At 47.8% G+C, this 17,163-nt stretch overlaps 1 protein-coding gene across 2 annotated transcripts; it reads right to left on the reverse strand.

Moving 5' to 3' along the window:
* Nucleotides 1–21: 21 nt before the first annotated feature.
* Nucleotides 22–10,334, reverse strand: LOC142931263 (uncharacterized). Of its 2 annotated transcripts, none has more exons than XM_076074984.1 (2): nt 10,184–10,334; nt 22–2,091 (listed from the first exon to the last, which is right to left on the reverse strand). In XM_076074984.1, the coding sequence occupies exons 1-2, from the start codon at nt 10,208–10,210 to the stop codon at nt 967–969; spliced, it is 1,152 nt and encodes a 383-aa protein (XP_075931099.1). In that variant the 5' UTR covers nt 10,211–10,334; the 3' UTR covers nt 22–966. The 2 variants fall into 2 exon arrangements, with proteins under 2 accessions (XP_075931099.1, XP_075931100.1); XM_076074985.1 differs by lacking the exon at nt 10,184–10,334 and adding an exon at nt 2,249–4,256.
* Between the last annotated feature and the right edge of the window lie 6,829 nt (nt 10,335–17,163).

Raw genomic sequence — 17,163 nt, forward strand, 5'->3', positions numbered from 1 at the left:
CCGCCCCCCCCCCCCCCCCGCTAAGCCTCTGCCCAAGATCTGCCTCTAATTCTGGACACCTGTCCAGTTAGTCCTCCTACCGTGGAGTGTAGATCCCCCATCTCGGACTGGATCATCTCCACGGTAGACTGTAGCTTGGTCATATTTCGGTTCATTTTATCATCTACTTGGGTTATCTTGTTGTCTATCTCCCCGATGCTCGTCTGTATCCCGGCTACCCGCCCCGGGGTTGAATCACGGGATCTCGGGGGCTCCCTTGCCTGTCCCCTTACCGTTCTTGCGAGCTCCTCCTCTTCCTCCTCTGAGAGCAGGCTCACGACGACGCACTCTCGTCCCAACCCTTGGAGTTGCGTGCGCTCCCTGGAGAGTTCCTCGCACTCAAGCGCGCGCTCGACAAGGGTGTCAAATGGGAGGCGTGCGCTTCCCACTTTGGGCTGCCACCACACGGTGCGAGCTGAATACCGATGGATCTTGTCGGCGGCTAGCTTCCCAATCACCACTGTCGCGAATCCTGGGCGGGCGATCCGTGTTAGCGATCGCACGTCCTCGGCAGGAGAACGCGAACTGCCCATCGTCTCTCTCCTCTCCCATCTTATCCTTCTCTACATCAAAGTACTGCCTGGCCAACCCGCGATTCCTCACCGCCATTGGTGCGCCCGCATCGGTGCCTTCACCGACGTCCGCTTCCCTCTCTACCCATCACACAGGGGCCGCCGCTGGGCCGTTGCCATTGGCCATGGTGTGCAAGCATACTTTCCCAGCCAATCAGTTGCTTCCCCTGGTGCTCGTGTGGACCTTCAGGACCCTAACCTGCCAGCCAATCAGGCGCCTACCCGGCTGATCCTGCCTCCTGGTTGCTCTTAGCCCACCGTTCGTGGTCCCGTCCCCCTCCTACCTGCCGTGCTGTGTGTGTCCTAACCGCGGTGACTGAGTAGCCTCGTCGTGACCATGCAATTGCACGTCAATTCACGGCTCCGCGGTGTAATTCAACCTGGGGGAAGTCGGCCAATTCACTGGCCCCAGGAAACCGTGGGGGGATGTCCCTACGAGGAGGGCCCCTGGGTGAAAACCTGGAGGCCAGGTGACTTCCCCACGAGGTCCTACGTGGGGGTGGTGTGTGTTGTGTGTGTGTTGTGTGTGTTGTGTGTGTGTTGTGTGTGTGCTGTGTGTTGTGTGTGTGTTGTGTGTGTGTTGTGTGTGTTGTGTGTGTGTTGTGTGTGTTGTGTGTGTGCTGTGTGTTGTGTGTGTGTTGTGTGTGTGTGTTGTGTGTGGTGTGTGTGTTGTGTGTGTTGTGTTTGTGTTGTGTGTGTTGTGTGTGGTGTGTGTGTGTGTTGTGTGTGTGTTGTGTGTGTTGTGTGTGTGTTGTGTGTGGTGTGTGTGGTGTGTGTGTTGTGTGTGTCTTGTGTGTGTCCTGTGTGTGTTGTGTGTGTGTTGTGTGTCTTGTGTGTGTGTGTTGTGTGTAGTGTGTGTTGTGTGTGTTGTGTGTGTGTTGTGTGTGTTGTGTGTGTGCTGTGTGTTGTGTGTGTGGTGTGTGTGCGTTGTGTGTGTTGTGTGTGTGTTGTGTGTGTGTTGTGTGGTGTGTGTGTGTTGTGTGTGTGTTGTGTGTGTTGTGTGTGTGTTGTGTGTGTGCTGTGTGTTGTGTGTGTGTTGTGTGTGTGTGTGCTGTGTGTTGTGTGTGTGGTGTATGTGTGTTGTGTGTGTTGTGTGTGTGTTGTGTGTGTGTTGTGTGGTGTGTGTGTGTGTGTTGTGTGTGTGTGTGTTGTGTGTGTGTGTTGTGTGTGTGTATTGTGTGTGTATTGTGTGTTGTGTGTGTGTTGTGTGTGGTGTGTGTGTGTGTTGTGTGTGTGTGTTGTGTGTGTGTTGTGTATTGTGTTGTGTGTGTTGTGTGTGTGTGTTGTGTGTGTGTGTTGTGTGTGTTGTGTGTGTGTGTTGTGTGTAGTGTGTGTTGTGTGTGCTCATTTGGGGGGTGGTGAGGGAGAAGCAGCGTCGGCCCGGACGTCTACTCGTGGTGGCGTTGCTGGCACGGCTCCGGCGGAGCGGCTTCACTGCTGTGACACCACAACGACGCCACAATTGAACCGATGTGACAGTCTGCACGAGGGGAAGAAGAACACACAAAACAAGAGTGAATTTTCATTTGCTTGGTGATGCTGGGTCAGAGAGTTGGAATCCATATAAAAAATAGTTATTTTGAGTATTAGCCAATGGTCAATACGACCTGGGGAGGGCAAAGCTAACCAGTACGTACCTTGAGTCGTTTTTATAGATTCACTCTTGATGTTCATATTACATTTTTATCCAGGTTTCATCATTCGGTGGCGATAGCTTATTGGGTCGGGGCCTCGGCATAACTTATCTTTTTGGGAACACCACCACGATTCGAATTAATAAACCTCCTCGTTCGATTCCAGTAAAACATATAGAGAAGAGACACAGATGAGGCGGAGTTATGGTGAAACCAGAGATATGTCGGTGAAAGACAAATATGTAGTTAACTGGCCGAACGTTACAGGCAGGGCATTATAATTATAGATGTGCACACAGAAGAAACATTATTGCAAAACGCATGAATCATTTATCAAAATGTCCCCTCAGCAATCTAATCAGCTTTACAAATGATTAACGTAGGCACTGTGAATGTTAATCCGCCTCACAATTGCTTAACTATCTCACGTTGAGGCTTTCTCTCTTCGGTTAACTCAAAATAGCACGAACGTTTCATTTATTTCTTTGACAGTCCCGATTGGGAGACGGAACAAAAAAAGACATGTTGCCATTCCGAGCCATATTTCGAGCGTGACGCTAGCCAAGGGCCTGCGGTGTTTGAGGGTCATGGTCTCCGCAAGCGAGCAAAGTGTCACTCAAGCGCATGTTGCACAGTCCCGGCGCCGGTGCAAGTGGCAGCCGTTGGCTCCCACACATTGTCTGTTAAACCCAAGCCAAGCGGTGCTGCTTAGGCCATTGGAGGTGCCAAGCAGGATTTGAGATTCCTATATGTTGAATGTATGCACCATCCTGCCAAAGTAAAATTCCGTGTCGGTGTGAACTTTCATGGCGAATAAAACCCTTCTGATTCTGAAAACTGATCGATAATAAGGTGACGTTTCAAAACAGAGGTCCCTTATTTAGAGCAGATACGTGCGCACGGTGTTTCATTTGAATTTGATTCGTAAACCCCGCTTGGGTTGACGAGTTAGGAGAGTGGAGATGCTGCGATGTGACAGAGGAGATTACGGGCAATACAGATGCAGTGAGATCAAGCGACGAGATGTTCGTCACGAGGTGACGATGCAGAGATGAAAAGTGTGGAGCATATCGAAGAGTAACGACATGGGAGAGATGTCGACAATAGGCAGAGACGCATTCATATGAGAAGAGGAATGAAGGTGGCATTGCCTTTGTCCTGAGATGAGACGGATGTAAGATCGGGATGTAGAGATCATAGACGGTGAGATCACATTGATATACAAGGTGGTCCAAATGTCTTGTGACGCCCATTTAATTCTCTGAAACTGAATACTGTTGTAAGTTGTATTTAAAAAAAAATGTTTCTCACACCGCCTCCGAGGTACACAAGGCAGCAGTAGACGACTGATGGCCACATTGTACTGATGATTCCTCACAAATGTGAAACCGGTATACAGTTGACCTACATGCTGCCTAAAAATAATTATATATGGTCACAGTGTTGAAGCTGTTGGTCCAAGAACGGGCTGTGGTGTGCGTTGTTTATGAAGTATGGTGATGCTGTACGGCATACAGGGCATGATGGGAGATTTGGTTGATTGATTGAACGATATTTGTTGATGCGGGTAAAAACAAAAAAAACTTTCGGCCTTGAGCTGTTTTTACAAGCATGACCCGCTTAGGACCTTGGTGGAAAAAAAACAACAACAATAAAATAAAATTATAGCGGCGAATAAATCATAAAATTGTAGACATTGAGTAGCAAGCACATTTGAGGGAAAACAACATTCAAGAGCTATGGCCACAGCATTGCCTCATGGTGTCGAGAAATCACCTTCCGCGTGTAGCATTACTTGTGATCAAAAGACGTGCGTTCGATCTCCGTCGTCGGTTTTAGACGCGAACAAAAAAGCGTTGCACCGTTTAATCCAAACTTTCGCCGCATTTTTGATGGCCCTTTCTCCAAGCGCAGGGCTGGGAGGTCGCACTGCGGCCACGCTGGGGGTGTCGAACCGTCACCCGGTGCTTACTGGTCAGCTTCACAGATCGGATCCGCAACGTTTGACCCCCCCCGCCGCTCCTCCTCCTCCTCCTCCTCCCCCTGTCCGAGTTCATCACAGATGAGAGGAGCTCTGTAACTATACCAATTTTAAATCTCACGCAATGACTGGCTACTGACGCAAGTTGACGAGCCGACTTCTTCTGATGTAGACGCAGAGCGGCAACTGCGATTTTCACATTCAGGTGGTCAAGCCCGGATAACCGCGTCAAGAGCAGTGGAGTAAGAATGCGTATCGCTCCTTCGTATTTGCGGATCGGTCGTCGTTGTTACGTTGTTACGTTGTTGCGGTCTGTTCTGGATGACCAAAGTCGCACGCTACCGGAGCGTTTTTCATTTTCCATTTGAGTCTACTGGCTCGCACGCTCCTGTGTAATTAAAGGTTCCATCAGCAGCACAATCAGGATTAGTGTCACCTTGAGGATGGGAGAAAAAAACACGGGCTGAAAAGTACCATGGATTCTCGCTAAATAAAAAAAAACTTGAATGTTTTATTGTGGTTAACGAAGATTCCAACTGACGTTGGAATAGCCAGGAGGCGCACAGCCTAGACCTCCGATTGGCACGGTTGGCTACGTACGGTGCGAAGGAAGTTCAACGTACGAATCGCACGTACAAGGGGAGAGAGCTGTCTGCTTTTCTGGGCTGCACCTTCCTGCCAATGTTCGCAAAACGAAAGCGATTTCCAGCTGATCCAAATGTACAATTCCCGAGTGCTGTCCTTGTTGCAACACAGTTTTGAAAGTTTGTGTTTGTTTATATCTTGACTTAAAGCTTTCGTGACTGCAGGAATTAATGTTCTTTGGGTCTTTCGGTAAAGTCACGTAGATACTGTAGGTTCAAAGAAAATAACAAAAAAAATAAGAAAAAAACTACGACGTTTCTATCGCAACACAAGCGGTCGTCATTTTTCTCTTTGAACCTATCTACGTGACTTTACCGAAAGACCCAGAGAATTTGTGTTTGTTTGTTTGACCAGGCAGGGCTCCACACCCCCCCTAACCCCCAATCTGTCAGTGCCGAGCTGCAATGTGTGGCGGGTGCATAATCATTCCTGGCAAAGGTGATGGGCTGCGATTGTTTTCCTCCGTGCCCAGGACAGAAATGCCAAAACATAGCTGTGTTTAAATGCTGATGGCGCGGCCCACGGACGTAACCCCCCCCCCAACCCCCCTAGCCACATGTCTCAGATGATTAACCGAACAAACTCGGTGCCCCCTTTGTGGGCCTGGGAGAGGAAACCCATTTCCGCCGCTGGTACGATCAAACGTGGTGGTGCGTAGGCGCGAGCGCGTTGCTTTTTTTACGCTTCCACAATAAATAAAACTAATTATAATCACAAACCGGACGCTCGGGTGCAGATAAAACAAAACAAAAACCACGCACGCCACTCCCCTCCCCCGACTCCATCGACTTCAATGCGGGATTGGCGGATCAACAGTGAGATGGAGCCCAGCGACAGAGGTGCAACGATCGCCCACATCGCAATGAGAGGTCGCCTGCAGCAGGCGGTTACCCTGTCCCCAAATCACCATGGTCACCCATCATCAATCCACTCATCTCATTGCCATCTTAGCTTATTCCATGCATCGTCACCGCCACCACCACCACCTCATTTTACACACATATGCCATCCACTCATCTAGTTTCACCTCGCCAAGCATCTTGTACCACCGTTAGTTCACCATGCAGCGCCTTGGTTAAGGAGATATATAAATGTGTAGTGACATATAATGGGTCACTGCGGTGCCTAGCGCCATCTACCGACAGAGAGAGGAATTGCGTGTGTAGTAGCCCTCTCTGCCAGCAGAGTACACGTGTCATGGAAGAGGTCTCTCGGGGAGCATGGTTCTGGGGGCTGGCAGAGTACGGGGCATTTGAGGACGTAGTAGCCCAATTGGCTGGCAAGGGCACGTGATAGGATAGGGTAAGGATGTGGGCAAAAGGTGACAGAAGGGACACGTGGTGTATGGCCCAGAATCTTCTGGGAAGTTCCAGAAGGAGGCGTGGCTGAGGACGGAGTCAGGCCACGCTGGTGGGCAATAAAAGGAGGTCCCGGGCTCCCATCGGGGCTGTCTGCTGGAATGGAGCCCGCCCTGCTGCGTCTTCTCCTCGGTCTCCGGTCTTCACGCTCGGCATCGTGGGTCAGGCAGTGTGCCGACTGACCTGACCCGTTTATATAGTTACCCCGTGGTGGTTACCAGTTATGTAGTTACCCCCTTGGTGGTTACCGGTTATGTAGTCATCCCATTGTGGTTACTGGCTATGTAGTTACCCCGTTGTGGTTGTAGAATAAACGTGTTGCCTCCTGAATTAAATGCATGAGAAGATGAGCTGAGTGTACTCCAGACAGTCGAAGGCGAGCTTGAATGTCCTCCGCTCTGTATGTGTCGGTGGTTTTTTATTTTTCTGACAGGCTCTCCAATTCCAACCCAGACGTGTTTCCTGGTCTCATATCCGAGCGCCCTGTGCTGTTTTGTTAGGAGAGACGCACCAAAGACGCGTCTCTTGGCACGAGCGTCCACTTGCAAGTTGTCTTTTTGTTTGTTATTTTATCACCCTGGGCAAAGCTTAACAAAGTACCCCACCCTGCGATATTTGTGTACTGCTCCAATAACCGGCTGTCAGCGGCTGGCAGCACCATTCCAAAGTTATTAGAATACAAATGAACGAGCGCGCTGCTTAACATGTGGGAAGGGAGACAACGCGGCTCCTTCAGCGATTCAATCGACGGCCGGAACATTGGGGCTGTTTTTCTCAACAAGTACCTTTGTATATATTTAAAAAAATATATATATAAAAGTTGGCAACAAATATACGGCACAGTGATTAATTGTGTTGGCATTACGAGCCGTAATTACGCGGTCCATGCTGTGAGCACAAAATGACAATGCAGGAGCCTCAAGGGGATTCTTGGCAAATGTTTTATTTTATCATGGGGGGGGGGGGGGGGGGCGGCGTCAAGAAAAGAGTAAAAATTCAGAGAGGTTCTCGACGAAACCTAAAAAACCGCTCCACAACCAAACACGATGACTGAAGCACTCACAACAATTGTGGGCAACTGCCGCCTTAATTTGTCGGTTGGAGTTCAAGCGGACCCAGAGAGACGGCGGAGACTTGGTGAGGTGGGGCAGAGATTATACCTACGCTCGTCTTGACCCCTTTATAACAGCTCAAAGTAATCACTCGTGCCATTCTCTTTATGAAGGCACAACCTTGGGCGATGTTTTGGATTGTATGGTGCTTAAAAACGTATTTGCATTGATGGGATTTTTAAATTGCGTGCCATTGAGGGGCTCCCCACTGCCTCAGATATAACAAAACTTGAAAGAGAGAGAAATAAATAAGAATAGAATACTATTCCTGCAAATAAGAAAGGTTTAAAATGTATTCACGAGCCTCCTAGAAGAGCTGTAGCAAAACCCTCACACCTGACAATGCCGTGTGATCATTTTAAACGGGACTGCACAAAAAAAACCGAATAGAATACTATTTCTGGAAATAGGAAGGGTTTCAAATATTTTCACAAGCCTAGTAGAAGTGCTTTGGCAAAAAAAACCCTCACACCTGACAATGGACGAAACTTTCCCATGCCGTGGCATTGTCGTGCCTAAAATTGCCTCCCCCCCCAAAAAATATATATATAATGGAAGTGCGCTTGGCTTCCCCATCAAAAAAACATCTCCCAGTAATTTGCCATTGATTTCCACGCGCAAAAAAAAAATGACAACGTAGCACTTGCACTTCACGTCGCGGCGCAAGCGGCCCCTTGGGATGCACGGCGATTAATTAGTTTTGCAGTAAAATAGTAAAAACAAATGAAATCGATAACATTTGCTGGGTAACGAGGTTTGCGCGTTGCCACCACTGCCGCTTTGCGCGGCACAATGGCGCGAGGCGATGGGCAGTGTCTCCCACACAGGCGAGCCATGTTCAGCAGCTATGAGGTGGTAGCACAGGCCCAGCCAGAAGGACCGTATCGAGTCCTCATTGTGGTGGATATATATATTTTTTAAAAGTCTTTTCCTCCAGTTGTATCCTGATTGCACTCTTCCAGTCATCTGATGCAAATACGTAATCCATCCGGAACTCTTGCAGCCATGCACATAAGGAAACATCCGTTGGAAGTGGATATTACAGGGCTACCTCTTGAGGTGTTTTGTAAGGTAAGATAAGGTCCACACGTAGGTAAGATAAGGTCCACACGTAAGTAAGATAAGGTCCACACGTAGGTAAGATTAGGTCCACACGTAGGCAAGATAAAGTCCACACGTAGGTAAGATAAGGTCCACACTAGGTAAGATAAGGTCCACACTAGGTAAGATAAGATCCACACGTAGGTAAGATAAGGTCCACACTAGGTAAGATAAGGTCCACACGTAGGTAAGATAAAGTCTACACTAGGTAAGATAAGGTCCACACTAGGTAAGATAAGGTCCACACGTAGGTAAGATAAAGTCCACACTAGGTAAGATAAGGTCCACACTAGGTAAGATAAGGTCCACACGTAGGTAAGATAAGGTCCACATGTAGGAAAGATAAGGTCCACACGTAGGTAAGATAATGTCCACACTAGGTAAGATAAGGTCCACACGTAGGTAAGATAAGGTCCACACAACAGGGGTCAGCACATTCCCACACGGCCTGGCACACCGTTCATCGTATGACTATCAAACAAATAATTATAATTCTCAGAGCTGAAATTAAGTCAAACTGAGTGAAGAAAGAAAGCTTAACGTGATGTCTTTTTTTTGTTCACATTCAATTGGGTCCGGGCTGAGACCATCAACTCTCAAGACTTGAGAACCCCCGGAAGAGCCGTCCCTAGGGCACACGGCGAATCGGGGCGACTGCCCTGGGCCCCGCGTTTTGGGGGGGGGGGGGCGCGCTTTGACGTCACGGTATCAGATGTAATAGTTTCGGTTTAGAATGAAGGCGTCGGGGGAGGGGCTCACACGGCGTGATTTGCCTCGGGCCACGCACTCCCCACCCCTCCCCCCGCTACAGACGGCCCTGACCGCAGGTGCCTGCCTGGATTCGAACTTGGGGATTTCAGCAATGCCGGCTCAGCACTCTGACCTCTGAGCCACCCAGTCACCTAATTGTAATGTATCTTAACCTTATGTAAGAGGCACTCGATCACAGAAATCAATGGCTAAGCGCGCTACAAGGCATTGTTCTAAGGCAATCAGGTCTTCCTCGTTGTATGAATCGCCCCAGCATGCACTTGCACTCAGGCCACATACGCACAGAGTACGGTTGCCACCTCTGAGATAAATAAACCACGACATATGATGAGTATAATAATGCCGGACAATACCGGATAAGGGATTAACTTCACGTGAATGAATCGTGTTGTGCAATGTATTATTACGCCACTAACAAAAGCGGCCACTTTTAAATGTCCCTGGGATGACTTACAAATTTTGTGGAAAATACAACCTCAAGCAGAGAAAGATCCTTGGAAAATCAGGGCAGGTAGCAACACGGGTACATGTGTCCCCTACCCCAACATGTCCCGCTCAAGCCCACGAACCTTTCTTAACAGTCAGCACGATGCGTTTAACGTGCATATGACCTCAATCCACGCGTTACTCTCCACGTTTTCTCTCCACGCTTCTTTTCACACATCCCAGCATCCCCCCCCCCCCCTCGCCGCCGCCCACCTTCATTTTGGTGAAACAGCCCTCATGACCGACGTGGCGTGAAGAGGCTACGTCCAGCGTCGAACCGACAAATGGCTTAATGTCGTTTGTTATTTTTGCGTTCGGCTCCGCTTGAGGCAAAATAAACTCGGCCAGTCACGCGTCTAAATAAAACACGTTTCTCATGCACTAGTGATGAGTTTAACTTGCAGGCGAAACAAGCACACACACGCGCGCGCGTGCGCGCGCGTGCCCAAATACATAAACAAAATGCAAATGGCCCGGAGCCCACCTTTAAAAACGTACGTGCCACTCCCATGTGCCACTCCCATGCGCCGCACGTGCGCACCCAACGGAAAGGGATTTCTTCCACATTCCTCCTCGGGGGTAGTAATGCGCGTGGATATGCTGCGAAAGAAATACATTTTTACGCAGTTTAATAACATGTGCAGACAAAGACAAAGACCCCCGCCACCGCCCCCCCCCTCCCCCATATAGGCTTAATATATTTTAGGGGCAAGTGCTATTCGCGAATACCCTTGAAGGTCGCACACGCGCACGGACGCACCTGCACACACTTGTGCACGGACGCACATTCTTGCGTTTTGCCAAAAAAATAAGAGCACGGACAAAATAAGAGGCAACAATTTTGAACGAAAAAGTCAATGGTCTGGCGTCTGCACATCAGGGATAATGCAGTCATCATTTTTATTTTCTTTAAGTCATAGTCTTAGTCAGGTTGACGGACACTTGGATAATTTTAGTCCAGTCATCATTCTACAAGTCGAACGTTTAGTCCACTCTAAATTATAAAATGTAGGTGTAAGGCTCACAATTTAGGGCAGCTAGTCTGTGAACTCAATATATAATTTATTATTAACATTCATAGCCAATTACCATTTTTAGTCTGTCTCGATGCACTGCAGTCTCTGTTAAAGTTACTAAATTATATTAATCTGGGTCTTCAATCAGACTCGCAATTTTGTTTTGTCATAACAATAATTTGCACTTCTTACAGCAACTTTCACCCAGAGGTTACAAGGTGCTGTACAGCACTAAAAACAGAAATTAATATCAATAATAATAAAAACACAGTCGAAACAAATTAAAGCACCCAGGGTGACAAAAAAACACCCACCAAATAAAACCCCACAGCTCAAAAATATTAAGAAAGATAAAAAAAAACCCTATAAGAATTAATGCAATTCCTTCAGGCAAGAATTGAATACGCGTGTGGAAGTGAATTCCACAGCCAGTGGGCCACGCGCGAAGAGGTTGGGGCACCCATCGAGTGGAGGAGGTTCTACCTCGGGCACACACACAGCAGCATGTAGGAATCAGACGATTGGATGGGCTCCTGCCGGAACACAGGGATGGAGAAGGTCGTGGATATAGGAGGGAGCGGCATCATTGAGGGCCTTGTAGGTGAGGAGTGGGTGCTCTAAATCCACCCAAACATTGACTAGCAGCCAATGAAGAGACGCGAGCACAGGGCTGGTCACATGCTCGGTAACACGTGTATGTATGTTGAACTTCTTTCGCACCGTACGTAGTCAACCGAGGTGCCGGGGAAGGACAACAAAATAAACTACATATGTACCATGGACGAGAAACGTGTAACGCGGATGAGAGCTCTGGCGGACAACATTCCGCACGTGATGGAACCGATTTAACAGATTAACGTGGGTGCCAGAAAAACGTGCAGATCAGAAGTAGATGCGAGAGCAGGTGATAGACGTGTGCCAACTTTCTAAGAATCCAACAGAATGGAGAGGAAGGGGTTGGAACGTGGCCACATTTCCGAGAGAGAGGGAAAGAAGGCAGCCTTCTTGACCTTGTTAATGCGGGCGCTTCGATGGTTAGCGAGGGATCGAGGATAAGACCGGGACTGCTGACCGCTACCACAGCAGCAGTGCCCGAGGTGGTAGTCATACTGAGGGCTTTGGGTGGGCAGCCATACTCATTGTCATGCTTCCATTCATCCACCCAATAGTCCCATATGTCGGATGGAAAACAACCAGGTAAATTCTAAATGTGTCGTTTTGGGTAAAATGGAAGGGACCGGAAACAGAGGAAGACCGAACAGAGAATGGCCGCACAACAAAATAACCAATTATCTGCGATTATTCCCAGATCGTCTCTACAGATAGGTCGAGTAAATCCCCGGCTAATCCTGCAGATAATGAGATCTGTAATATAGCTCCCTCACATGACTTGTTTTATTTCCAGAAAGGGTGAAACCTATTATTTTTCATATTTTCATACTGGCAAGAAGGTCCCATGATAGAGAATTGGCTTGGCGACGATACAAGAGATTGGTGCCGGAAAGACGTGGCACTACTTGAGCATACTGACACAAGACAAAAGGAAGTGTAAACAAATGACGAAATGTGCACCTATGGGTTATTTGCAAATGCCATCCGTGATGACAACGATGACTCATAGTCATTGTTAACGAACATAAATAAATGTGTAAATAGTGAAACAACGGTTGCTTTGTTGCTAATATCACTTCCACAAAAATGAGATTCAATTAGGACAGAGCGCTGGGAAGAGATGCTGTGGATTTTAGACCCAACTCCCCTATTATGGACTGTACTCATGTGGCAAATTTCTAGTGGTGTTGAACACCACAAACGATGAACGATAGCACAATCCTCGTGTATATATAAAAAGACATCGTGAGGCTATATGATAAAGGAAGGGGACACCACAACGGTGAACTGCAGGCATGAGACTCCCGACTTGTGGTGCTGAATGTGAACGTTATCAGCACCACTGAGTGGACAGCACCACTGAGTGGACAGAGAGCCCTTGCTCCTACAAGTCGTGGGTGTGAGGTGGAGTGTGATCAGTGGGCAGCCACGAGGCTGTGAGTTGGGGGTAATTTATGGAGTAGGAGAGTCGATATGATAAAGGTTAAATATCAGTTGGAAGGCAGTTAAGCCTGGAGAGCAAAGAGAGTGCCTAGGTCGTGGAGCTCCATGTGAAGTGATAGGATAAATAAGTATAGTAGTGTAAACAACAAGTTACCGATTGTTACAATTGTGAAGTGATATAATTTATTAAATTGTGTTACCTATTCTGGTACAAAATATACACGATTGTCAGGCTTCTCTTACTGTTTTTATATACCCCACCACCCAACCCCCACTTCTCTCTCCCCCCAGCTGCCCCACCCCCCCACCCCCACCTCCCTCTCCCCAGCCCTCCCGTCGCCGGTAAACAATGCGCGTACTTCAAACATTGTCGTTTAATTGTACAAACATTTCATTTAAAACGTGATAACGTGCAATTTGTGTGAGTGGTTTATTCAGCAGAGTTTTAGTCAATGGTAAGTGTTTTGCTTAGTGGATCGTCCTACCATGAAAAAAATAAACGAGTTATGACATGTCACACGTGTAAAATATTTCTGGGATAGCCCGCAACTCCATATACCCCGCAGGGTCTTGTTTTGTTTGTAAAAAGTGGTATACCCCGCGGGTTATATGTGGGAAAATACGATTACCTGTTAGCCGCAAATCCTATTATCAACTTGAGCTGTACAGTCCATTAAAAAAACTATTAATCACGACCCTATTCTAACTAAAACTCAACTAAACTTTGTATTTACTAGGTAAGGCCCACTGAGCTATATAACTTTTTTAGAAGCGACCTGGCCATAAATGATAGCTCAACGAAGTGGCTTACCATGTGGAAATTCATGGCAGCCAAATACTCTAAAGGCGTTTATAAATGTGGAGGGAAAAATCGAAGGACCTGGAGAAAAAGCCACGTGACCACGGGGAGAACACGCAAACTCCAAATATGAAGGCGTCGGGATCGGATCCACGACCTCCTACATACCAGGTGAGATAGTTAACATCTCCCCACTATGATGCCCTATTCTTACATTTATCAGCCGTAATATGAAAGCTCGCTTAAAAGTCTTGGCAGAGACGCTTACAATCTTTCGCATTATTTTCACGTTTCAGAGGAGCCACGCAGAAAATGACCAATTATCCGCGACTATCCCTGATTTCCCTCCGTGGATAGGTAGAGTAAATCTCCGGATAATCCTGCAGATAATAGGATATGTGATATAGCTCCCCTATATCACGACGGGTCAAAGAGAAAATTTTCTCTACCATAGTGGCAAAGTGAAAATTAAAAGACCAAAAAATTAAGACCGAAATCCCAATTGCTTGGATGACATCATCACGATTGGTCACAGAATCAGAAGACTCCGATTTTTCTTGTATACTGGAGGAATCCGATGAGCTACAAAGCTCTTTTACACCGATGTCCAGTCGGGGCGGGTAAGAACGCCACGGAGAGGGCAGTGACCAGACGTGATTCAGCGATGCAGGGACACAAACAGCTGGGATGGCACTCTCGTCAAACTGCGCAGCGGACATCGCACACGAAGAAGCGTCGACAAGACGGCCTGAGCGATAGAATAACAATTCAGGGCACGAGCTCTCTCTCTCCCTCTCTCGTTGTCCGTCTCTCACTCAGCAATTCCCCGTGGAGGTGTAACGTCCCCAGACTCGTGCACGCGAAGGCGTTCGCTCTCCGTGGGAACATATGCAGCCCGCCCGCAGCTGACCAACATCGTCAGTTCTGCACATGCACTCGGGGAAAGAGCATCCCAGGTGTGCGATCGCTCCAGATACGTGTGCATGCCGAGTTATGCTATTACATTATTTATTTATGCAGAATAACCTCCTGGATGGAGCCTCGTGACTCCTTATTCGGTCGGGTCCTACATTGTGCTTGGCCAATTACATTCAGGAGAGGGGTGGTTTTTTTAAAATATAATATTCAGAATCAGAATCTTTATTTAGACTGGAGGAGCAATCCGATGAGCTATGAAGCTCTTTTTTTTACCCACCGACGTCCAGTATGGGTAGACACAGAGGCAGGGGCGATTCAAAAGAAGTTGCCTATCGTTTGAACTGCTGCACGGGGAGAAGACACCGAATAACCCCTGGATTGCAAGTCCAGTGGCAGAATCCCATTTTGGTACCAACTTGCTCAATGCAATCACTTGGCGTGCTCCACCAGATATTATTGCATACACTGGCGGGGCCAAATATGGTTGGATGGGTTTGGCACATTTGAACACACTCGTGCTGGACCACTTTGAAAAATAAACACCCACCAAACCCAATATCATTTCATATGGATGATTCTGTTTGCGGAGGAAGAAAACTTGCGAATGCAATGAAGGCAGTGCGGCAGAGCTGTGGGGGTATCTCCGCATGTCTGTGTCTTGGCACGCACGTGTCCATCTGTCTAGCTCTATTTTCAATAATCGTTTCCAAACCCGTCACTTTGCTTTGATGAAAGTGTATGTGTGCGTTATGCATTAAAAATTTTTTTATTTCTCCTGCTGCTGCTTTGTAATTACAGTTGAAGCGGTAGGCTGGCCAAAATGTTAAATTACCTTTACCCTGAAAAACCAAGCCCCCTCTCGCAGTCTCGCACAAAGGTCGCTCACACTAAATTCTCCCACGCCATCGCTTGTGGCAGAATCGTTAACGGGGTTGTGATATTGGGTGGTGGTGGTAACAGTAGGCAAATGATGGCTGTACTATTATTGTGATTTCTAACAAGAATGAGACTCTCCAAAAAAATAATATGGCAACAAGTTTGACTATTCTGAGTCGGTGGTCTAGAATAAGGCTGTGTGCACTATACACACAGTATATACAAAAAGACAAAGGCCCCCCGTATAGCCTGAACAGACTGTGGGGGCAAGGGATGTTCGCGAGTAGCACCTATGAAGGCCGGCACGGCACATGAGGGTGGCCAACACCACGCCTGGCCGCCTTTGTCACCCGAGTGATTATATTTACACACCACACCAGGTACTAATTTTAGGCTCAGTCGACCTAGGGGAGGCCCCTGTCCGGTTCAGATAATCGTCACTGGTGTTGTCTGTAAGCGGGGATCGAACTCGGGTCGCCGGGGTCATGGCGCGGCGAGCTAACCGCTACACAACCGCTCCCCACACAGTATATATACACACAAACATGGTCACAATTGCACCTTTTATACGGCCTAGAAATTACCCTGCACGTACAGTTGTTGTTTACAGCTTGTGTGCCACACTTGCACACGCACTGTCACGTCCAATGAGTTTCTTATCGTGCACAGAAAAGGGTTCCAATTGCTTAATGGGGTTGGGGGCGTTTGCTATCAAATCCATCCAGAGTTCCCCGGGAGGCGCTGGAATCGGGAGGCACAAATCACAGCCAGCAAGCCCTCGGCCTCTGCATGCAGATTCAGCTGGGGACCATCTCCATCGCAGCGGCAGCTTTTGGCTTGCCATCGAACAAATACGGTCCACCGCATCGACGCGCATTCAGGTGTGGAACGCTCTTGTGTGGAACGCTCTTCCTCTCGACATTAGGAAGCCATTGGAGCTGTGCGCTTTTAAATCATCTTGATTGAACACTCATTTATTTAAAATTGCTTTTTGTGTTTAGTTTGTTGTCCCTACCGCACACCTTCGAGTATCACGGTTGGCTACGTGCTGTGCTAAACAAGTTGAATAAGTGCTTGAAGTTTGTTCGAGTTAAACTAAAACTAAACTATTTTTTTATCACCAGATAAGACCGGCTGAGCTATGCGCTGTCTTTCATAGGTGACCGTGCCACAAATGATAGCTCATCGAAGTGTTGTCATCACTTGTGGGAATGTATAGTAGCAGCCAAATAATCTAAACGCCTCGTTGTTTCTAAATGTGGAGGGCACAACCGGAGGAAGCTAGGGAAAATTCCATGCTCCCACAGGGATAGAGAACTCGTGAACTCCAAACATGCAGGCGTCATAGTCGGGATCGAACCCACAAACTCCTGCATACCAGGCGAGTGGGATAATATCTCACCGCTGCAGCACCCTTGAATGTAATTATATGTGGTCTGAATACGACTGTATTTCAAGGCCCTGTGAGCAATAGCTTGCACTGGTCAGCCCCTCGAACTTATAATATTTCATTTTAAGGTGTTTAGTTGTAAGTCGATAGCGGTGAATGTCCCAGAACACAATTGCTCAGTCAGGGTCGAGAGGTCACGAATGTTGATGGCACAGCATGTTGCCATCACTTCCTCCTGCTAAGTCTCATACTTGGTGTAATCTGACACTTGACCTCCAAGGTCACCAATGACAATGATCTGGCTTTAAATCTTCCCCTTGGTCACCGACCTGTCTCTGTAATCTGCCATCCTCAATCATGACCACATGTCCCACCCATCGCATCCTCGTCATCCTGCTGACATCTATAAT

This window comes from Petromyzon marinus, chromosome 51, assembly GCF_048934315.1.
Source record: "Petromyzon marinus isolate PM22_M1 ecotype Great Lakes invasive population chromosome 51, UKy_Petmar_22M1.pri1.0, whole genome shotgun sequence".
NCBI lineage: Eukaryota > Metazoa > Chordata > Hyperoartia > Petromyzontiformes > Petromyzontidae > Petromyzon > Petromyzon marinus.

Bases quoted from the DNA above. Each gene is read 5' to 3' on its own strand.
- LOC142931263 (XM_076074984.1), bottom strand. From the start codon at position 10,210: ATGGGAGTGGCACGTACGTTTTTAAAG. The intron at 2,092-10,183 runs GTGGGCTCCGGG...CCCCTCGTGCAG, and splicing joins TGGCACGTACGTTTTTAAAG to ACTGTCACATCGGTTCAATT.